This window comes from Megalops cyprinoides, chromosome 10 (genome assembly GCF_013368585.1).
Source record: "Megalops cyprinoides isolate fMegCyp1 chromosome 10, fMegCyp1.pri, whole genome shotgun sequence".
Lineage (NCBI taxonomy): Eukaryota > Metazoa > Chordata > Actinopteri > Elopiformes > Megalopidae > Megalops > Megalops cyprinoides.
Window position 1 is genome coordinate 33,962,794 of NC_050592.1, and position 23,838 is coordinate 33,986,631.

Here is a 23,838-nt window from a genome sequence, read left to right on the forward strand (position 1 = left end):
GTCCCTGTGTGTCTTGCTTTACACGCTTGCCTGGTCGCTGCTGAACATGTCAGACTTCTAGGCCTATAACCTCCACAGCTGCAGTGTGGAAAAATGTGGCGCTGTTAACATGTTATTTTACTGCTCATCAGATCTGCCGATGGTGCAGAACCCTGCCTGCTCAAAGGAACGACACCGCATCAAATCGCTGGTGGGATAACTTCTCGGTGTAATTAAATTGTGTCATTTCCAGTTTCATCAAATTAAAAAGCTGACAGTGCACCTTTCCCACTAGGCACATCAAAGAATCCGTGAAACCCCCCTGGGCGTTGCTCTTCTCACGAGCCGCACAGTGACTGAAAACTGAAAAGAACGTCTCCCGGTCTGAAACTGTTATTTGTTATTTAACGTATCCCAGCATGTCTCCGGTGGCTCCAGCAGGCCTACTTACACATCACCTTGATATTAGCATGTTATGCTACATCATTTCAATTACAGCTTGAGGAGGAACTGCCTCACTGGGAAAACCACTCACTTTTATTTATTTTTTTAAATGGCCGAGTTCCCAGACTGAAACCTTATTTATTTAGCTTATCCTAGGTAATCAAGTAGGCTATCGTTCCATTTGTCTGCCTCTGGAGTACGCGGCGAAGCAAATAAACGGTGTTCATAAAAGATGAAAGATTCAGAAATAACAATAAATGAAGAGAAATAAGACGGGCCCATATAACATTTTTATCTTCACGCAAATCTTTCCACAGCGTGCGAGATTTTAACACTCCAAGCTAGATGGCTTACGAAAAACACCTATTAAAACCGTTCTGGTTTGCCGATTCTTTTTTCACGTAACCCGTTTGAAAGATTTTGGAAAAGTAGGCTACCATCGTTATCAACTCTATTTTCCGTGTGCAGGCATTAGGCAAGAGCAATAGTCTACAGAAAGCAATTTCAACACGAAGCTCGCCGAGACGCCCAAGATCTTCAGCTCTCAAAAACAATTGGCATAGGCTGATCGACACAATGTGTGGAAAATAAGCGAGCATATTTTAAATATATTTGTAGCCCAACCTACAAAATTCACTTGCTACCATGTTTTTGAATTATGACTATAACATTCAAATAACTAAATTCTAAATGATCTGCGAAAATGTAGTCTATAAGTCGGATACGACAAAGATGTAAATAGGTGCAGTGCAAATATAGGCTCCAAGAAACATTGCTCGGGACATTAAAAACAGATCTACATTCTCTCAACACAGTGCAAATTCTGGCATGCCTAAATAGGCTGCATGGCGTTATGAACATTAAACATTGTGATAGAAATAAAAACGCATTACACAAAACACCCACAGACACTATGACCGATTTACAAAATGAGACTCAAAACCAACATAGTGACAAAATACTGAATGCGATCAGTAGCTAGGAAACAGTCTCACATATGGGCTCTTGAGTGGTCACCCATACAAACAGATAAGGTCTTCGTGACTTTATAGGCCGCTTTGCGTAGGTTCTCTTCAAACCCTGTGACTACACTGGCCCAACAGAACCATACTACGGTTCATATCATTGCCCCAAAAAACTTCACAACACATATCATGGTTCACGGTCCCTACTTTCAGGCGTTTTGTAGGCTAAATCGGCCTCAACGACAATACCCATCATGCTCTTAAGTGTTTACCTCAGTCGTAACTTCCTGGTAAAACGAAATCAAGTCTGAGATTGCCTGTTAGCTCGCTACTCTAAAACTTTTGCGATGGTAGTATGTTTATAATGCCAAATTACCATGCTTACTCGGTTTTGTAGAACGTTTCACGCTCATGGCGTTATAAGACTACATTAAATCAGATAGGTGTGTAACGGTAACTTTGGACCATAGCTACGGATCGGTTCAAATTTCCCGCTGTATTCACCGCCAGCAACAGTGTCTAGCCTGCACCGGTGAAAGGGTAAAAGCAGCAGTAATCCGTTTAGAGGTCTTAGTTAGCTGCAAGCAAGCTAGCTAACAAGCTAGCTGAACTGTGTCAAAATGCAGACAACAGACATAGGAAACAAGGAGGATGGGAAAATCTGGTATCGAGCAGCACCGTCGCCAAGTTATGGGTAAGTCACGATAGCTAAATCTGAAACCAGTTTAGACCAAATTTGTTGCAGTCCTTCATCAGGTAATCTAGTTCCCCAGCTAACGAGCTTGTTAAAAGTAGCACTGAAGTTTGTATTAAGCTTTTGTAGCTTGCTTATGTTTTAATTTCCATGTATTTGTTTTCATTGCGAAAAATGGCAAATACTGCAGTGACATTGAGCCCGACACTGGAAAAAACCTTCTTGGTGTTGGCAAGCAACGATATTTTCTGACTTTAATTAAAGTTTTGTCCCAAACGCCTTTCATTCCCAGCTGAGTAGAACGTGCTGTCACAGTTGATCTGACTGCGCATTTCCAGACGTATTTGCCATCACTGAGGACATTTTACTGCATCAGATCTATTTCTCATACGTTGGTGTACACCTTTTAAAAGGACTAACGCTAGAGGAAAACACAGTTAGTTAAGTAGCCTGACTAGCTAACTTTCATTATTTCACCAAGATGTAGCATTGTGTCATTTTTTAATTACAAAGTAGGAATTTGACAGTTTCCTAAATATTTAGTATTTAAATGGTTTTTGACATGTGTGTAATAGTCTCTTGTATGGTGTGTCCTATTACTATGCTGCACAATGAAATTCCCAAAATTGACTGTAAAGATTGCTTGATTGATTGACATATTGACTAATCCTTTCACTGGTTATATTGCAGTGTCATCGTCAACATTGTTCGTAGTATAGCTGCGCATTCCGGCAAGACTGCCCGCTTCTTGCAGGTGGCCTTCGACACGACTGGGGAAGCCTTTATCGCTGGTGACCACCTGGGAAATATCTACGTTTTTGATATCAGCAGAAACAGGTGAAAAAAAAAAAAAAAAAAACACGTGTGGTTCGAAGACTACCTCAGATGTGTTCAGGCGGATATTTCTGAAGCTAATGAAGCTCGAACTGAACACTGAACTAAAATTGAATTGTTTAATTATCAACATATTTCACTCTGTAGGTATATAATATTCATATGCACACATTTTTTTGTTTATATGTCATCTGTAAAACCAACAAATCACCTTTGACCTGTTGAGCGAGCTTACACTCCTCCCTGCACAGTTTATTGAATGTCACTTAACACTTTTTTTGTCCTGAAAGGTTTCGACTCATTCAGAAAACAGGGCAGGCTTGCACTGCTTTGGCCTTTAACTTGCGCCGAACGACAGAGTACTTGGTTGCACTCGCTGACTACTCCATAAAGTGCTTTGATAAAGGTAAGAATACTGGGTAATCTATAACCTGTGTCAAGCGCACATTTCCATCCTCTGTAGAGATGCTCTTCTAATACAAAGTACGTTGTTTGAAATCATTATTTAAACAAAAGAATACAGTGGCCTGCACTAATGATGAAATGACCAGCTGATTTGTGAGAGGCTTGCTAGGAAGTGATCCATGTGAGTAGACAGGAAGTATGGCACAGAATTGCACTCACTCACCCCCCCCCACCCAACCCACTCCCGTCTGTCAGACACCAAGCAGCTGGTCAGCTGGATGCGAGGTCACGACTGCGCAGTGTCCTCCGTGTCGGTCCACAGTTCTGGAAGGTACGCCATCACCTGTTCAGCGGACACGGCACAGCTCTGGGACCTGGACACCTTCCAGAGGAAAAGGAAGCTGAATGTCCGGCAATCTGTGGGCATACAGAAGGTCAGGTGACCTCCAATGTATGAAAGTCTAACGAGCAATGTGTAATCCATGACTACACACTTTAACTAATGGCAGTTTTTATGGAGCTGTGGTATTCGGCTCTCTGTATTATATATATTCGGCCAGATCGGATCAATGGGCAGTCATATATTACACACCAATTAAGTATTAATATTACTTGGAGATACAAGTTTACATGTTCTTTCGAGAGGCTTTTAATATGAGATTTGTGGGTGTGTGTTTTTATGTATGTGTGTCGGTTTGTCTGTCTTTGTGTGTGTGTGTTTTCCAGGTGTTTTTTCTGCCTATGAGTAACACCATTCTCAGCTGCTTTAATGATGACTCCATCTTTGCTTGGGAGAGCGATACACTCTTCTGTAAATACCAGTTACCAGTGCCACAGGAGGGGCCCAGACTGCACTACAGGGCTTTCGCTGTCACACGGTTAGTGACATCTACATCTACATCATACTGTTATTACTACTAATTATAATAATAATAACAATGGTGATGGTGGTAATGATGGTATAACAGTAGGTGGTAGTAACAGACCTCATACTGACTGACTGCATGAAAACATCAGTTCCTTTGGGTAGATAAACGTCAAGATGAGCTGAAGTAGAAGCTGAAGTGGGAGATGAAGCCTCTGTGATTGGTTGGTAATCATTTTTTTTTCCTTCTTTCTGTGCAGGGATGGTCGCACTCTGGCTGCTGGGGGGCGGTCCAGCCTGCTCCACCTCTGGGGTCTGGAAAACCGGCAGCTCCTGAGGGTCGTCCAGATGCCTCCCAAAGTCCGCACTGTGCGGCAGCTCGAGTTCCTCCCTGACAGCTTTGATGGGGGGTCCAGCCAAGTATGGTGAAACGCACACCTCATATGAGCCAGGATACTCTTTATGTCAATGGCAGTAACACACACTACTGCTGTGATAAGAGAGAAGTTCAAAGAGGTTGGCAAAGAGGTTCTTTATAATGCTTGAATTGATGGAAACAATACATTCTATGGTATAATGATCTTAAAAAACACTTTCTGTCTTTGTGTTTGTTATGAGAGCCTGAATGCTTTCATCTGAATGAGGGTAACTGACACACTAGAACAGAAATAAGATTTCACTAGCACCAGAAGGGTAGTAAAATTTTGAAAAAGAGTTGTAGTGTTGTGTAATGCTTTCTATGGTAAGTCTTCCAAGACTTGTGCAATCTGTTTCCAGATCCTGGGAGTGCTGAGCCAGGAGGGCATCATGCGCTTCATCAACATCCAGACGTGTAAGCTGCTCTTTGACATTGGCTGTATTGACAACGCCATCACCGCTGTGGCCATCAGCCCCAGCGGGCACCACATCGTAACCGTGATGGACAGTGGAGGCCTGAGCATCTACAGCGTCCAGGCCCTGACCCAGGAAGTGAACAAGGTAGTAGCAGTTCCCTGCAAATGACCCCTGCGTATACACAACTTCCTTTTACCATTAGCGCTCATTATTCCCCATACACATTATAGTGTGATTGATTTCAGTTATCAAAGGATGTAGGGGTTGACTTTGAGCTATATGTACATCCTCTATCATTAGACAGGGATTTTTTGGCTGCAGATTCACCATCTAGCCACAGGGTGGTGATCAAGTCAGCATTTCCATTAAATGCGCTTGGCTGTTTAGGTTATCATATTGGCTAAGGCTTTATCATTTCAGTCCCCAAACTGATTTTAAATCACTGCCACCAACATTTTGAGTGAGGCAGCTGGCCACTGTTAGCCAAGAAACCTAACTTTGAACATCAGCAGCATGTTTCTTTGGAGTTCAGCTAATATTTTAAGGTTCAGAATGATTTTTTTTTACAACAGAAAGGGGTCATTTTACACAAGTAGCACAGTGGTTTAGCTGAAATGTCAAGGTACTGTTTTGTGGACCTTGTGGTTAAAGCAAGAGTTATTCAGAGCTATGCTCAACTGTGTGCCCAAAACCCAATCATGTGCTGTGTGGCATTGGTGTTAATTGGACTCCTGGCATGGTGCTAAAAAACCTGCCCTTTCCGTGTTGCCAGCTGCTTTTTCTTTTTCACACCTGGCAGAGTAATTATGGATTTGGCACACTTTATGACAGAAGTCAGGTTTGATTGTGCAAGAACTTGCAGCTCGACTGTCTTCCAGGGCTGGATGATTAAATGTCCATCTACTGTATGAAAGCTAAAGGGAAGCTTCTGTGTCTTTAACTGACTTGTGAGTGAATTGTTTCCCTGTATTACATAAAAAACAGGTGTATGAAGTATATCCATCATCACAGAGTACAGTAGTTGGAGAAGGGGATGAATCATTTTATTGAACAAAGCTTGTCTGAAATTTCAAAAACAAAACATTCAGATTTATTTGGAGAATAAATTAGTTTTACAGTTTTTTTACAGTTTAAATTACAGTTTAAACTAAATGTGTATACCTCCAAATAAATGGCAATTAAGATAACTTGTTCTCATTGTTGTCATTATTATAAAGTGACCAAGAGAGGATTTAAAAGTCTTGAGTTGCAACAACACAATTTGCAAATGTAATTTGCTGCAGTCAGAGAGGAGAAGAGGTGGAGAATGCTTTTTGGGCATTGTACCAGGGTTAGATAGTCTGAAGTATGTTTTGACAAATTCACAAAAGGGATCTCAAATCTGCTCGAGTTTTTGGTTGTTTAAGCAAGCAAAGAGCATTTCAACATGGGTGCCTTCAACCACAACAGAACATATTAGAGGTTAAATTCAAGGGTGAAGTCACACTCCCATATAGTCATTGGGATGTTGTAAATCATGACAAAATGGATGGGAAATAGCTTGGGTTCCTGGACTCTGCATTCTAGAATCTAGATCGATGTGCTCTCTCCAGCCCACGGTCCTGTCTGATGAGTGAGAGGGGGCCGGGGAATGGGAATTGGGGGAGGTTTAAATAAGGGGATGTTTCAGCCCAGTCAGTCCGAGCACTGTTTGCACAGGGGCGGCCCTTGTTTTTTTGCAGCGAAGCACAAGAAAGCTAGCGAGTGGAGGGAGGGGGGAGGGAGCCTTCCCCTCAGCGGTGATCCATACTGCTTCTCCAAAACCAACATTCACGGCGCACATCGTTAGCAGCTGAACGCGACGTTTGAAGCACAGCTCCTCCCGGAGCGGTGGGCTGAGAGTTACAGCGAGCTAATGGGTTGCAGCTTTCCCAGTTTTCCTTTGGAGAGAAACTTTCTGAGATGTTGTTTTTTTATAATGTTAAATTGAGCCATTCGGGGCCTCTGTCTGCTTTGGATTGTTACAATGAGAGGTTTCATTTCCATCCCCTGTGTGGCGTAAAGTCGTGCAACACAAGACCCTGATAAATCAGCTGGTCTGTTTCTGGGCCCATGCAGCCTCCTGCACCCCTGGTGAAAGTGGTGACAGGCGCGAATGCCGACGGTTCTGGTCTGAAGGTGAAGGTGTGGTCCGGAGGAGTCCAGAGGCCAGCCAAGACGTCCGGTCGCAGGGGGACAACCAAAGTCCTGAGACCGGCGACCACCCCTGCTCCAGATGACAAAGAGGTGAATTCCACAGTATTAATCCAGCGGTTCCCAAACTTTTTAGTTCACGCATCCCCTTCTACATCCTGACCAAGTTGACGCACCCCTTGCCACAAAAAAAAGACACAACATAGCGCATTTACAGCTGCATGAAGGCATCAAGTTTAATGTTTAATCATATACAAAAGAATATATAATAATTGGAACAGCCATTACAGTGTTGAGGAGATCAACAATATAATATCATAGATCAACATTCAAATGCATTTACAGACTGCAACAAAGTTACGCATCAGCCGGGGCATTTAAAGAGTGAGTGAGGGTGAGGAACACACACAGGTTCTGAGACATATTATTATCAAAAGGGGGAAGTACATGTGAATATTTACTGCAACATTAAAATATTTACATTGAGTTTAATCATACATAAAAATAATTTATCACTATTTATCATCATTAGAACACTTTTAGGCTAACAATTTTGATTGAAAGAGATCGCAACAAAACGCACTCGACTTTCACATGAAACTGATCAATATTTAAAAAAATAGCAAAAAAATAATGCACGGCACAAGCCACAGAACAAAGAATTTTTGAGGGCGAGGAGAGGGTTAGGCCCTACACAGCGACAGATTTACAGCGACATTAAATATTTGCATCGAGTTTAATAATACATAAAAATAATTCATCACTATTTATTATCATTAGAACACTCGAAGGCTAACAAATTCGATTAAGAGAAAAGGCAACAAAATGTGCTTGACCTTTAGCACTGCAACAATGTTTCAACAAATTGCAACAAAGTCATGTACGGCATGAGCCGTGGAACAAAGAGAACGTATGAGGGCAGCGAGGAAACTTACAGGGCCATACAGAAACAGATATGTCGTTTTAAGAAAAAGAGGAAAATGTACTGTAGTCTAATGATTAGACTACAGTACATTGAAATTTTATATTTTTAAATGTATGTAAACTAAAAAAACCCACTTCAAACTGTTAATTTTTAAAAATCTAAAATAATTATTTTTAATTTCCGCCATTACAATTTTTTTTCTTGCACACCCCCTAGAGGCAGTCCTCGCACCACACTTTGGGAAACCCGGTACTAACCAAATACGCCTGTTTTTCTTCTACAGCACCCTTTGGTGATTGGTTGTTCATCCTACCAATCCAGTTTAAGCACCTGTGGTTCTTATAAAATACTGATATTAATGTATCAAATTATGGTAATGCACAATGTAAAATGCACCACACCTCAAAAACATTTCTTATGTTTTAGTACTTTGGTACTAAAGTAGTACTTAAGTACTAGTACTCACTCAACAGGTGAATGACACAACCACAGAATTAGTTATTGTGACCAGTTTTCACTTCAGTTGGAGATGCCCTCCGTAGGTTTGGCATACCTCAGGAGGGCAGGATTGATTTGGGTGGGAGTTTTTAACTGATGGAAGTTTTGCTTTGCAGAATGAATTGCCAGAAGGACTAAATAAGAAGAGGCTCCAGGGTCTTTTGCAGGCATTTGGGGAATTCCCAGCCAAGTACAGGTACAGACTGCTCAGTGATCTGTGAGATTATGAGCTTTAGCAAGGTTGACAGGAACTGTAGTGAGCACAGTCTCTCTCTTCCTGTGGCTCCAGGATATTTGTGTGGAGATCCCTGTTGCACCTGCCAGAGAACCACGCTGCCTTCAACAGCCTGATGGAGAAGGGCGTTCACTCGGCCTTCCTGACCCTCCACCAGCGCTACCCCATCAAGAGCCAGAAGCTACAGCGTGGCCTGGAGAGGTGCCATGCCCAACTGCCACAGAACAGGCCCACTTTCAACAGAACAGAGCACTACCCACATAACAGCCCCTGTCACCACTTCCACTCTGTCCTTAACAACAAGAACAGTCCCCCTTTCAATCTCCCACCCTGTCCTTAGCAACAGAACAGCTCCCCCTCACCACTCCCACCCTGTCCTTAGCTAGAGAGCAGCCCCTCTTCACCCCTCCCCCTGTACTAACTGTTCATCTCTTTTTTCTGTACAGACTGTACATCTTTTTTTTCCTGTACTAACTGTCTGTCTCTATTTTGCTATACTAACTGTCTATCTCTATTTTCCTATGCTAACTGCCCATGTCTGTTTTCTTATACTAACTGCATATCTTTGTTTTCCTGTACTTACAGTGCATCTCTGCTTTCCTGTACTAACTGCTCTATTGTCTTTCTGCACAGGGTTTTGTCTGCTCTTGCTCACTGGTCAGCCATCTTTGGAGAGACTGAATATCTACCCCTTGTGGCCTTTCCATTTGTCAAGCTCTTCCAGAACAATCGCCTCATCTGCTTCGAAGTGGTTGCCACCATCATAGGTACAAGCAGGGAGACAGTAGGGATGGAGCTGGTGCTCCTTCTTTTAGATTCAAAGCTCTAACCTTCGGATCATCTGTGTTGTTTGCTTTGCAGTGAACTGGTGTCAGCACTGGTTCGAGTACTTCCCCAACCCGCCACTCAATGTACTGAGCATGGTGGAGAACGTCCTGGCCCACCATGACAAGGAGCTGCTGCAGCACCTCATTAACTGTGGCATCACCTCTCAGGTGTGCCCCCTGCTGCTTAGTCCTTACCACGAGGAGCTCACGCCAAGCAAGCAGCTTTCACGGAGCTGTGGGTTTATCAGGATATCTGCAGTGAGGCTGTACTCAATGGTAGCAAGCAGAAATTTGACTTTGTCCATCCCCAGCCACTGCAGCGCACCATTGAACATTTGTTTGTTAATCAGACCATGTGAATGTAAACTGGCCCAGTGGACTCACTGTGCTCCCCTCACCCTCTCTCCCTTGCTGTCTCGTCTGTCCGTCCATCCACCCCGCAGCTGTACGTGTGGCCTCTCCTGGAGACGCTGTTCTCAGAGGTCCTGACACGGGAGGAGTGGCTCAAGCTCTTTGACAATGTCTTCGCCAATCACCCGTCCTTCCTGCTGCTGGCGGTAGTGGCCTACCTCACCTGCTGCCGTGCCCCCTTGCTGCTCTGCAACCAAAAGGAGGACTTTGAGGTAAGGATGCCTCTGATGGGAGGGGCCAGTTTCTCTAAGAAAGACCAATCAATGAAGCAAGGTGGGACGATTACAAGGGGTTCCAGGGCAGTGGGTGGGTTGGGCCTAATTTGAATAATAAAAACGTAAGAAATTGAGAGAACTCATACTACCTTTTTCACTGTAAAAGAACACAAAAAGGTGAGCTGAACTGCACTGGAGGTGATTCTGGATTGACTGTTTGTATTGATACTATATGTTACACAATGATTGAGATGTAGAGTTGATGTACCATTAGACAGGAAGTTTCATGCAGAGTTCAGTGCCATTTCAGGTCATTTCTGTTTGTGTTGTGTGTCTGCATTCAATCTTTCAGAGGACAGCCACGTACAAAGTATAAGTCGTTAGTGACATAGATGTGCTGGTGAGATGCACAGAGAGTCTCAGAGAGCATGTGCATCTACATTAGCAGATGCCCTTATCGGGAGTGACTTGCACAGCTTCCAATTAATACACATCCATTCACACAGCTGGATATTTATCTTGCTCAGGGGTACAATAGCAGTGCCCCATTAGGGAATAGAACCAGAAACCTTTGGGTTACATGCTCTACTCCTTTATCGCTACACTACACTACTGCCTACGTTACATTACATTTCATTACGCTACATTACTTTGATTTATTAGATTCACTTATTTAGAGACTTCCATTACAAGAGAACAGAAGTGTATCCTTCAAAGTTCAGTGAACAACAGTTTGCAGCAACAGTGTGTAGCCATCCAATTTCAATGAGCATCAGCCTAAAGTTATAATTAGGGATGCGCAATGATATCGGCACGACATCGGTATCGGCCGATAAAAACTTAAGTTAATTATCAGCATCGGCAGATATGAAAATTTCTGCCAATGTGCCTGGCCGATAATGTGACGCATTAACTATGTGCATGTGATGACGCCAAATGTTTATTATGAGCGCCAGCAACAAGCTTCAACATGTCAGCTGTATGGAAGTATTTTGAAGTATCTGAAACAGATAAAAAATGCTGTTTGCAATGCTTGTAAAGCACCAGTGATGCAAGGAGGGGTAAAATATATAGCTAAGTTTCTCACTCTGGGAAGATGCTAGCTGTGTGCTGCTAAGCTTTTCTCTGCTTGTGGAGGGGGTGTGAGAAAAATTTTAAATAACAAGGCTCCAGATAGAGAGACGGCAATGGGAAATAAAACAAGACAACCCTTGATCGCCTAGTTCGTGCTTTGGGACTCGAACAGAGGGCGTAATTTTTGTGTTTGTACACTTACACAACGACACTGGACAGCGAATAATGTTTTCTGTAACTTTATTGTGTCTCTGCTCATTCAAAATAGATATCGTGTCTTCATAAGAATGCGATGAGAAATGAGAATGCAAGACAATGCGATGGGAAATAATACAGACCATTTTTAGATTTTTATATTCAATTTTTAAATTATGCTGCTATATCAAATATCGGCAAAAATCCAGTATCGTGCATCCCTATTTATAATAATAGAAGCTCATACTTATGCTATCAGTTCTCCATTCTCTCTGCCGCAGTACTTCTTCCACCATCGCAACCACCTGGACATGAGCGGTGTGGTGAGGGAGACGTACAGGCTGATGGATGTCACCCCCGCGGACATCCACCCGCGTGGCATGCTGAGTGACTTCGAGCCCCTCACCAGGGGCCAGTACCCCGTCTTCAACAAGTACCCCACCTTCATCGTGGAACACCAGTCCCGGGAGAGGGAGAGGATCCGGCAGCAGGAGGTGGAGTACCTAAGAGAAAAGTAAATGGCTCCTACTCTTTGTGCAGGACAGAATCATGTTACTGACACAACTGTGCAGCACTGGCTTTCACCAGAGGCAGTGTGGATGGTGTTAGTTTGTGTCGGTCTTCAGGAACATAGTGCTTCTGCAGGCATATGGAAGCATGCTGAAAGAAAGTTTGTGCAGTTGTGTCAGGCGAAGCAGTTGTGAGCGATGTAGACAGTGTTTGTTTCTGTCCGTGTTAGGGCGTATAGTGCGTAGGGCGTATAGATTCAGTCAAACATGGTACAAACAAACAAAGTTTGTGTCCATCTGCAGATAGATGGTGCAGGAAATGGAGATGATGTTTGTCAGTATCTGTCTGCAGGCAGATGGTGCAGGAGATGCAGTCAGAGGTGGTGCGCAGGCAGGCAGAGGACCAGGCCTGGTACACACAGCAGGAGCTGCTTAAGGATGCCGAGGAGCAGCGCAGGAAGATTCTCCTGGAGGAGGAGTGCAAGCTGGCTGAGCAAAGGGCCAGGTCAGTGCCATATCATCTGCACTTTCCACACCAACCACCAGAGGGAGACAAGGCAGGGAATGTTTGATGAGAATTTACCACATATATCTGAGACAGTCAAATTATCAAATTATGTAGAGAAGCTGGCCGACGCTTTTCCCATGAATGACCCAAAAAAAACCAAAGGTTAAAAGAAACAATAATTTATCCTTAAAACCAAACAACAAAACAAAGAAAACCAACCTATACAAACCACCAGCAGGGACAAAATGAGCCTCCTCCTGCTCTGAAGCCACACCTGCATTTAATCTGCCTTCAGTTAGTAAGGTGTGGCTTGTTAGCCAATAGGCTGGTTCGCCAAATGAATTTCCAACATGTGTATGCAATTAAATGATTGGCACTATTGACAATTGATAATTAGCATTTAGATACAAGGGAGAGGTGGTGAAGGCTCTCCTTCACAATCAGGATGCTGAAGATCTGGGCTCTCCGAGGGTTTTGAGCATGAAGGATTTAGGGTTAGGGTTAGTGAAAGCACAGCAGATAGTGAGATGAATACTCTCCCACTGTGAAGTTACTGCACCTTGTTTAACGACCATCACATTCCATCCAAAAAGTAATGATTGTTATTGTTATTTTTCCCATGTCTTTTAGTTAAGTGACAACTAACTTGATAACTTTGAATGGATAGAACAAGCTGCACATTATATTTTTAAATTTTTTAAATCTGTAATAAACAGTAGTAGTTTCTCTTCATAGGGCCAAACTAAGGAAGTGTCATGGTCATGTCAGTTGTGGTTTGGGCGTCTCTGCTGTAGGTTACCAGTCACCTGTTATGACGGTGTTTCTCGCACAGTGCATTCTCACTGTGTTTTGCAGAGTGTTGTCACCACGTTCTAGGGTGCATTCTCGCTGTGTTTTGCAGAGTGTTGTCACCATGTTCTAAGGTGCATTCTCACTGTGTTTTGCTGCGTGTTCTCAGGTTGGCTGCCCTGAAGCGCGAGCTGAAGCTGAAGGAGCTCCAGCTGATCGATGCGGCCAGGAGGCGCTTCCTGAAGTACCAGCAGGACCAGAAATGGGCCGAGCTGCAGCGGCTGGACGACGAGATCCACAGGAAGGTCTGGAGCCCTTTGCACAACTCCCACAGAAATGCTCGACTCGCACTTCAGCCTCTGAGTTCTCCCTGTGATTCCACACCAAGTGGTAGCTGTGGTTCACCAAGACAGCCACCAGGCTAGCAAACAGGCACAATGACTCAACAAGCTAATGAGCTTGTGCTGCTGTAGTAATGGTAGAAACCTAGGTGAGGACTTGTAGCGCCGTTGTCATTCCGCCTGTTTTCTTCTGCAGATGACCGCCAGAGACCAGGAGACGGCGATCGCCATGCAGGATATGGAAGTGCGACAGATGGCCATAGATGCGCAGAGGAGGCTGTTTGAGCAGGTCAAAATGCCCGATCCCAACTCACTATTCATCCATGTACTAACAAGCATCCATGCCTCACCGCAAGCGTGTGTGGGCCTTGCGGTGGAATAACCTTCTCACAAAGACTCTGCACTTGCACATCCTCAGACTTCTGCATGACACAGTTCTCTGGTCATAAGTGTCTGAGCAGTAACGGCACCTTAAGCAGAGGCCTTCCTAGTTGATACAAGGAGGCATTCTAATGCGGTGCTAAAATGCTTTGAGAATGTGATTGTCCAGTGATGTCAGGGTATGATGTTTTGATTGAGTTAATGGATGAGTGACACTTGAGGCATTGATTCCTTTGAGCACCCAAAGTAAATTTGACTCCATCCCTTTTGTTGACAGCAATTGGCCAAAGAGCAAGAGAGGGTGACCCAGGAAGTGAAGGCAGAGCTGGATATCCGCAGGCGCAGGGCAGAGCTGGAGGAGTCTACGTTCCACCAGCTGTTGCATGCGGACACTGACATCAACCTGGAAGCCAAGAAGGTGAGCCACTGGCACTTGAGTATCAAACAATCACTTTTCAATTGACGAAGCACTTTAGAAACGCTGACTGATTGTACGTCACAGACCTGATTTTCTCTGGAATTCATTTTGATTTTTGATTCAGATTTTGTGGGCTTAACATTTGGTATATATATTTGTTTTGGGTTATTAGTGTGTTGGGTTATTTGTTGTAGGCGGTTGACTTTTGTAGACTCAATACAGGAAAAAATAACATGTAATGATTTCACAAATGGAACAAAGCCGTAAAACCAAGTAGTAAGGGCTCAAGCTGTCAACGTACAGTGCCCGTCTAAAGTTTGGACACACCTGATTAATGGGAACCTGATAACCTGATAATGGGAAATGTGCATTCAAAGACAGTTTGATCTGAAAACTTTCGCTTAATTGCTTGAAATTTGTATAAATAGTGAAGTTGATGCCTGTGTATGAATTTCCTTCCAAAAAATAATTTTAAAAGATATTTTTTGGCCACTTTGAAGAACCTAAAATATAAAAGTTTTGATTTGTTTAACACTTTTTGGTCACTGCATAATTCCATATGTGTTATTTCATAGTTTTGACATCTTTAGTATTATTGTAAAATGTAAAATGTGGGAAAATAATAAAAATGGAGAAAGAAACGTATCTCCAAACTTTTGACTGGTACTGTACATCATTCCACTTTTTATTTCCCCCACATGGAATTATGTAGCTTGTGTGTGAACACTTCCCTCAAGCACTGACCCTAGCCACAGCCTTTTTAACCTGATGGTTGTGGTTTGGGTAAACAGGCCAGAGTTCAGTTTTGGGGCCAGAAAATAATAACAGAGAGGAGTTGTAAGCACAGGCAGCCCGTGTTTTGGCCTGACTCTCAGTGGACCTCCCTCCCCTCTGCCGGACCAGGCGCTGGAGGAGTCCATGGCCGAGGCGCAGCAGTTGGGCGCAGACACGGACTGGCAGGCAGAGATCCTGCGGCGCCTGGACCGCGCCGACGCTGACCGGGAGAGGCACCAGCAGGAGCTGGCCCGCCTCAACAAGGACACCCACGACAAAGAGGAGCAGCTCCTCCAGGTCATGAAGGAGGTGGAAGGCAAGAAGGTGAGTGCCAGCTGCAAGGAGCCATCTGAACACATAGCCGTGCATGCACGTGAGCACATGTGATGTCACCCCCTAGAGTCAGGACAAGATGTGTCCCCACAGAAAGGACACAGGTTTGTAGCATAGCAAAGTGATCATGTTTCATGTTGGGGCTATGGTTGTGTGGGTGTGAAGCTCAGAGGTTTGGTCTAAAAGGTTTTAACAAAGGTAAACTCACTTAATGTGGGTCTGCTCTGAAACCTACCAAATGTTGCCACGCAACAGATGGTCATTGAATGGGGGGGGGGGGGGTCCTGTTTTAGAGGAGGTGACTGCGTAGAGTGTGTCTGAGATCGGGAGCCTGTGTATGAGGAGGTGAGTTGTCTTCTGTTACACACAGTGGGAGGATGTGGTGGAGAAGAGGGCCCAGCTGATGGAGGAGAGGGAGGCTGCCACCATGTCGCAGTCCCGACGCAGCGCCTCCTTGTACAAGGAGATGGAGGAAAGGGAGCAGCACCTGGACAGGCTGCGGAGCAGTCAGGACGAGTCGCTATGTGCGTTCAGCTCCACCTCTGCATTCTCACCAGCCAGCCCCAGAGAGGGTGGCTTTGCAGTATGAGAAGTTCTGTGCTGTGTGTGTGCAGAGTGTGCTTTATGTGGACAGTGGTTGAAATCTGTGTCCAGTACATGTGTTGTGCATGCTTTGTGGGGACGATGGCTTACATCAGTGTTTTCAGTATGTGCTTTATCGGGAAGATGATTGACATTTGTGTGTGCAGCATGTGCTTTGTGGGGACAATGACTGAAATGTGTATTTGCAGTGCATGTGTTGTGTATGTTTGTGGGGACAATGGGTGACATCACTGTTTCAGGGAAGATGAAGATGGAGAAGATGATTGATATTTGTGTCTATGCATTACGTGCTTTATGGGCACAGTGACTGACTGATCTGTGTGAATGCAGTGTGCATTCAGGGGGACAATGGTGTGTGTGTATGCTTCGTGGTGATAATGACCGGCAGCTGTGTGTGTGTGTGTGTGTGTGTGTGTGTGTGTTACAGTGAATCGCTGGGAGCTGAATGCAAGGTCCCCTTGCTCCACCAGGGGACTGCTGCAAAAGCCTGCTCTAGTACAGACAAAGTCCAATGGCAACATCTGTCTGAACAACACGTCCTCCTCATCCTCTTCCTGCTCTTCAGCAAAATGTGAGTACTGCAGTTACCCAGTGGAGGTGCTTACAAAGGGCTTATATAATCAAAGCATGGGCCAGGGTGTGCTTTAATTATGCAAGCTGAATCATGCAAAATTCTACTTGATCTCAGAAAATTCAAGATGCCTCTCAAATCTGTTTTATTGCTCTGTGCACCCCTACCAGCACTATCTGAAAATTTTTGAAGCCACACACATAAAGGGATTGCACGCAATTTTTTATGTCACAGCTTATTCACAGGCTAATGTCTAAAACCTCATTACAACAAATTACAGAATAAATAACCTACCAAAAACAGAATATTGAAACCCACTACTTCACAGAATATTGCAAGAAACCCCCCCCCCCACAGCGGTCCCCAATTCCTGTGCCTGGCCCTGATCTTGCTGACCTGAGTGTAGGACTGGCCAGCATCACTCGCTAATGAGTACTACCGTCTGGCTCTCAGCCTGGAACACTGTCACGCTTTGTGTGATCTTGACTTGTTTCTGCAAATCCTCACCCTCAGTCTCTCTGACCCTAATTTGTGTCTGTGACACTCCTCACCCCTTCAGCTCCTCTGGCTCTAATTAGTCCTTGTCCCCCCCCCCCCCCCACAGTTTCTCTGGACAGAGGCAGAAGGGAGCTGGACAATAAGGAGCGCGAGCTGCTGCAGGACGTTAGAGACCTCCGGCAGAAAATCGCCACCCGTGCCAAAAATGCCGACCCCTTCACCTACTCGGCCAGCACTCAGTGAAAACGGAGGTCTGTTGGAATGTTGGAGCAGGGACTGCAGTCTGGACCTTTACCATTGTACTGCGCTGGTACATTCACACTGGAACACACTGGAACAGGGGACCACAAATGGACCAATGCAGTCATGACGCTCAAGCTAGCTCAAGAGCCTGCTGTTGTCCAACAACCTCAACCCCAAAATGTTTGCAAAGAATCTCATTCTTGGCTGAACTTGGATCTGTTTGGCTGTTGACAGTGCAGGGATGAAAATGGCATACCCCTAATACATGGCAGTTTGACCTGTTCCAGGTTTTAGCAGAGACAAATTAGTGTACTGTGTAATGTACCACTTAGTGACTGTTAAGTGGTACTTTACACAGTTTCTTGTAAGACCTGAAATGGCTCAGTTCGAACATGGATTTTGAGGGCTATTGAGAGGCCATTTTCCATCTCTGAACCTGGAAAGTCTCAACCTCGTCAGCGACAGTCACTTAGAACGACAATGTTCACAGAGTAATGACTGAGGAGTATTGCTTCTCAGCACACTAACACATGCACAGAGGGAGGCCATGAATAAGTGTTCTACCATGAATAAGCATGGAGATTTTAATAGCTGATGCATAAATAACATTGTTTAACCCCAAGTGTTTTTTTTTATTGCTGTGTCTATTTTACATTGTAAATGTTGTAAATGTACAAAGAAGTTTATGAATGCCCTTTATTTTTAATGAAGTACAGTTAAATATATTGAGTCCCTTTTTTGTTGCTCTTGATCTTCACCATTTTAGGTTTTGTTTTTGTCCTTTTACCCTCCTGTCATCATTACCTGTCATGTGTGCTGGCTGCTTTAGATTGCCTGAGGGGCCATATGAAAGAACAAATTGTACAACACAATCGACATGTAACAGAAGTTTCGGTGCGTGGGTTTGTTTTTCCTCATTTACTATGAGTGGTGAACACTGGATTGTGTCAAAGACACTGGAGGGAAATGCACTCTTCAATTACAAAAGAAATGTGAAAGGCCATAAATGCAGTGTTTTCCTTGGCCGTTGCACGCAAAGTTGAATATGTTTTCATCCCAGCTGAGCCATCTGTTGGGCAGGAGCAGTCATGAGAGGCTGACAGGGGAGATCTACGAAGTGACAGCGCAGTCAGGTGTGCAGCTGTGTGCTTTCAGCTGACGCTGATCTTGCCCGACAGCCCCGTGCTCATCCCTGTCAATCAGCGGATTGGCTCCCGCCTCGTGGACAGGGTGTGGTGAGCCAGTGGGGGTCACCTGACTGCCGTGCCCCTCCTCCTCAGAGAGGGTGCTGCAGCTTGTCTCTCCAGACCGTTAATGGTTTTTGCTGAGGTACAAGCTGGCGCTATGAGCCTGAGAAGTGGGGTACTCTCTGTCGGGTGGTACCTGAACACCAAACAGGTGGGCAAGGTAAGGCGGCGCGTGCAGGAGATGCGGTACCCATCGTCGCCCCTGGCAACTGAGATGGACCTGAGCCACAATGAGAGCGCCCGCCTGGCGACTGACGCCCTTCTGGACCGGGGGCTGGTGGCCTACCAGGAGGCGCTCGCTGGGGAGGGAGAGGTGGACTTCCTGTCGAAGGAGGAGAAGGGCTACATCCTGAGGAACGCCCAGGGCCCAGCTGATGGAGACGAAGGTGAGGGTGAGCCGGACCAGGAGGGATCGTCTGAGACATACTTCCCTGCAAAATCGGAGAGTGAGCCCCTGGTGCTGGAGCAAGGCTGGCCCGTGGCCAACTGGGGCTACCACCTGCAGGGCAAGCCCAACGTGGAGGTGTGCTTCCAGTCTGACAGGTCAACCCGAATCAAAGACTTGCTCAGAGAGTGCATCAGCAAAGCCACTACGGTGAGCGCTGCCTCTGCTCTCAGTAACACTCACATTTACATCCACTCATTTGCCAGATGCTCTTACCCAGAGGGGCTTACTAAAGCGCATTCACTAGGGTTAGGGAATTAGCTGCACAGATGCTAAAACATTCATGCCATCCTTCTAATGTAGTGCCATTGTGGACAACGTTGCCACAATGAGATTAAGTGCTATGAAAGGGTGTAGAACCTAAAGCGTATGCCCGACAGCTGAAGGATGTGACGATGTGCTCTCCCAGGGTAAAGTCCTGCTGCAGCGCGCTGCAATTAAAAACTGGCATGGCAGGCTGCTGACATATTTATGTGGGTCTGATCAGGAACAGGAAATGATCCACTAGGAGTGAGAGAAACTAATGCGTGTTTATCATTACATTTTTCAAGCTTTCCACAAATCTAAGCAATTTGTCGGAGTCTTTCAGATTAAATTCTTGGATTGCGTCCCGTTTGTCTAAATCAGTATCTGGCAGGTTTGGAACGTAAGAATATAATGTCTGCATATACTTACTACTAACAGCTTCATAGCATTGCACTAGATTTGCTGTGATTTCTGCTGCTGGCTGAAAGCATGTTTATTTCCTGACTGGCATGGAGGGAAAAAGAGAAACGGAGACATTGTGATTCCTGCAGCTGCTGGCAATTGTGATGGACACCTTCACCGACGTGGAGATTTTGTGCGACATCCTGGAGGCGACCAGGAAGCGCTGCGTGTCCGTGTACCTCCTGCTGGACCACGTCAACCTGCACCTGTTTGTGGAGATGTGTGAGAACCTGCAGATCAACAGCTCGCACCTGACCGTGAGCGACCGCCCCTGACCACGTTCACATCAGCACCAGAACTGGGGGTCGGTTCCACTTCAGTTCGCTCATGCTGAGAAATGAAATGAGATTCAATTCATGAACTGAGAATCATCTGTCATTTTCTGTGAATATTTTAAAATTTGAATTGAATTTGAGTTCATTCCCTGAATTGAGTGAACTGAAATGGAATTGACCACAACTCTGGCGAACACAATTTCATAAGACCCAGCCAGACCCTGCCTTGCTAAATAACCAAGCAAGATGAGTTGAATTAATTGTAGTACAGACAATCTGACAATCTTTCGCCCTTCTCATGAAGAGCACCCAGACCCTAGAATAGCCTTCCAGTAGATACTATAACAGCTGCTTAAGTGTCCTCTTCACTGTCCTAAAACAAAAGAAAAAGAAATTCTGGAAAAAAATGAATGTCTAAACAATGATTTTCATTGTTTGTTTTTCATTGTTCACAAAGCTGAAAAATACATTTGATATCCAAGTTCCATTGTTATAATAGTGTGATTCACAGTCCAAAATGGAGGGCTTGTCTTTCTACAGAAGATGTCAATCCGTAGTGTTTGTGGAGAGACCTACTGTGCGAAGTCTGGGAGGAAATTCACTGGTCAGATAAAAGAGAAGTTTGTCATCATTGACTGCACTCAAGTGCTTGCTGGATCCTTCAGGTAAATATGCTTTAGAGCTGGTATGCTTTAAGGCTTTAGTCTCCCTATGGAAACAGGCTGATTCATTTGATGACTCTTTAGGTAGCCAACATGGTAGATTTATCAGAAGACACAAGTTGATTCTTTTTTATTATTTGGAATTAACAATTCTTTTCCACCAATTTTCTCCTGGTTTTGAATGCCTAATTATGTTCATGGAAGACACCCATCGCTGCAATCCCTGCTGGCAATCCAGGAAGGTGCAGATAAACACGTGCTGTCCTCCAAAATGTGTGATGTTGACCGCTGCTTCTCTTTGCACTGCAGTCCCCATGCTAACCTTGTACAGACGTAAGTCAGAGGAGGGCATGCAAAGCTTTATACTGGCAGACTGTGGGTGTTTTGACCCACCAGCAGGGGATGCTAATGTGCAATAGGCAAACCCCTAGCCAAGCTACCCTCCTCTACATCCTTGGCAGGACAAAGGCAGTTTAATCTGCTGCTGTAGGCAGTTGTTTGAATCCAGGCTGTAGGGCTCAGCCTGCGTTTGAACATTTAGCTGTTGTGGCCTTTTTGACCGCTCAGATAGAGTTGCCTTCAGCTACCCAGTGACCCCTCTCCCCCTCTCCTGTCCTGTGCCCCAGCTTCACCTGGCTCTCCTGGCACATGCACAGGAGCCTGGCTGTGCTCTTCAAAGGCAGTGCCATCAAGCCCTTTGACCTGGAGTTCCGCCGCCTGTACGCTGACTCCAAGCCTGTGGCTGGCTTCCCCACTGCGACCATCCCACAGAATCCAGCCCTGCCTTCCGGTCTTGGGCAGCACCCGCCTCTCCTTGCCCCTCCGCGGGTGGACCGTGCCTCCCCTCACCCCACGGCCCAGCCCAAGCCTCACGAGACCACGCCCACATCCCCACTAATGTCTCCGTCCTCACCGCAGGTCAGAGTTACCCAGCAGACCTACCTTGTCCTGCCCAGCGCGCACTGGGTCCCCCAGAGGCACGTTGTGAGCCGGCCTGTGGTCCGGCAGTCCTCCTTCTCCAGTGACTGCAGTGCAGGGAACCTCAGCTGGAGCCCTTTGAACCTTGTACATGGAGGAGTGCGCAACAGGCCGAACGGCCTGTTTCCAAGACATTCTGCTGGCTTCCACTTCCTTAATAAACCCGGAAATCAAACCACAGTGACCATGACCAGAACTGGGAACCAAGGAACCTTCTAAATCAAGTTCCCTCCCATTTGCCTCATGGAAGGTGTACATACTGTTGCTCTCTGTTCTTGTGTGTCTTGGTTATAATCAGTCAGTTCTGTATATATACACACACAATTGAAAAGTGAGGTCTGTACTGCAGTGTTTCAGGTGTCCAAACAAGCTCATTGAAGGAGTGCTACGTGTAGCCTAGTAGACCTTTGCTATGAGCTCAGATAAGGAATATACCTATCCAGAACCTGACTTACTCAGTACACTACAGTTACAATAAAAACCAGCTTGACAAACTTTCTCTAATTTTTCATCTTTGTTTCTGTGGAGGGTTTATAACCTGTGGAGATTATTTTTTAAAAATCGAATACCAGTAATCCTGTTTAATTTTCTTCCTGCCTTTCCAGACTATTTTCACATGGAATGTAGTTTCCTGTTTGCTTGGAAAAGGCAGAATTACATCATAATAATAATATATTGCCAGATAAGCCTATTAAATTGTATTACATTGCATAAGCCTATGAATAAAGTGGCAACATGATGATTTACATAAAACCACTCCCCACCATGTTAGTCTTTCATTTGTCCTTATTTCTTGTCTAATGTTACTTAAGTAACTTTTATCAAAAGTATTTAATCAGAACTGGAAGGTTAATGAAGGTGTTCTGAAAGCTGAAAGCTGAAAATTCATCTCTTCAAGCTTTATCTCTAGTCTACCTTCCTCTCTATCTATCTTATCTATCCCTGTTTTCTATTAAAAAAAAGCATTCTACACTAGTTTAGCACTCAGTATCTTACTGTCCTCTTGTAGTACTTCTCTAACTACTCTTAGCATTGTGATGCACTTACTTAAAAGTCACTCTGAGTAAATGACGTAATGTAATGAAAATCCTCAAATGTGTAGGGAGTTCGTTTAGTAAATGAGGTCATGGAACTCACCCCTTTTCTAGCATTCAGAGGATTATAAAACATACTTCACGTCAGTGTGATGAATAAATGCATGGATGCACTGATTTGGCATCCTGCCATTAACGTAAAACATGAGAGTCGGCATTGTCATCTAAATATTGCTGTCACTTGGGTAAAATCCCAGAGGTTAATCATATTTGACAACCTGTTTAGTGGCAGGGGGCACGCAGCACTAATGTGAAAATGAGACAAGGTTAAGATGCTATGTTATGGCATACACAACTCCAAAAGAATAGAATCAAAAGCTCATGCACCTCGCAGCATGAAACAGGATTCCTCCCCCCTCCCCCCACTGAAGACCACAGGAATCGTAACCGTGAAATAACACGACACTACTACAAAGCCCTAATTCACAGCTTGTCATCCGTATGTTTTAAATATGGCCAGTTTCCCATAGGTGCATTTGCACAAAGTTACGGGTTACGTTGTTGGTCAATAAAGGGATTTTAGGAGTTGTGGTCTACTGCTGCCAATGTGGTAGTAATAGGAAAATAATCAGATTGTCAGAAATAGTGCACAGAAATAAACTTAATTTTGCCTGTGTGCGCCAAGATCTGGTTTGGGTGTTTTCGCTTTAGGTTCTTCTTTTCATTGTAGGCAGCTTACTTTTTTCTTTGTTCAAGACAATTTTTCCAGACGTGTAATTAATACACAGGTGAAACAGCATTTGTTTTGTTTTAAGGTACTACTGCTGCTGTATGATTGCTGGCAGTATTGAATCAGCCATGAGATATATTCTAGAAGAGATTTCATAGTCAAATACTTCCAACACACAAAATTATTCAAAACAAGTCCTGATTGCAAGTTTTATTAAAA

General features: G+C 44.6%; 2 protein-coding genes across 2 annotated transcripts; both read left to right on the plus strand.

Annotated features, from left to right (window-relative positions):
- Positions 1 to 1,694: 1,694 nt before the first annotated feature.
- Positions 1,695 to 17,661, plus strand: tbc1d31 (TBC1 domain family, member 31). Its single transcript, XM_036539618.1, has 22 exons — positions 1,695 to 2,082; positions 2,773 to 2,919; positions 3,207 to 3,322; positions 3,577 to 3,755; positions 4,048 to 4,199; positions 4,447 to 4,606; positions 4,964 to 5,164; positions 7,118 to 7,285; positions 8,732 to 8,811; positions 8,905 to 9,051; positions 9,484 to 9,617; positions 9,712 to 9,845; positions 10,121 to 10,300; positions 11,854 to 12,086; positions 12,434 to 12,586; positions 13,548 to 13,683; positions 13,916 to 14,008; positions 14,378 to 14,518; positions 15,422 to 15,616; positions 15,996 to 16,149; positions 16,656 to 16,799; positions 17,404 to 17,661. The coding sequence occupies exons 1-22, from the start codon at positions 2,009 to 2,011 to the stop codon at positions 17,538 to 17,540; spliced, it is 3,258 nt and encodes a 1,085-aa protein (XP_036395511.1). The 5' UTR covers positions 1,695 to 2,008; the 3' UTR covers positions 17,541 to 17,661.
- A 1,215-nt stretch (positions 17,662 to 18,876) lies between these two features.
- LOC118785064 (protein FAM83A) lies at positions 18,877 to 22,074 on the plus strand. Its single transcript, XM_036539592.1, has 4 exons — positions 18,877 to 19,382; positions 20,030 to 20,197; positions 20,756 to 20,880; positions 21,504 to 22,074. The coding sequence occupies exons 1-4, from the start codon at positions 18,885 to 18,887 to the stop codon at positions 22,072 to 22,074; spliced, it is 1,362 nt and encodes a 453-aa protein (XP_036395485.1). The 5' UTR covers positions 18,877 to 18,884.
- The last annotated feature ends 1,764 nt before the right edge of the window (positions 22,075 to 23,838 follow it).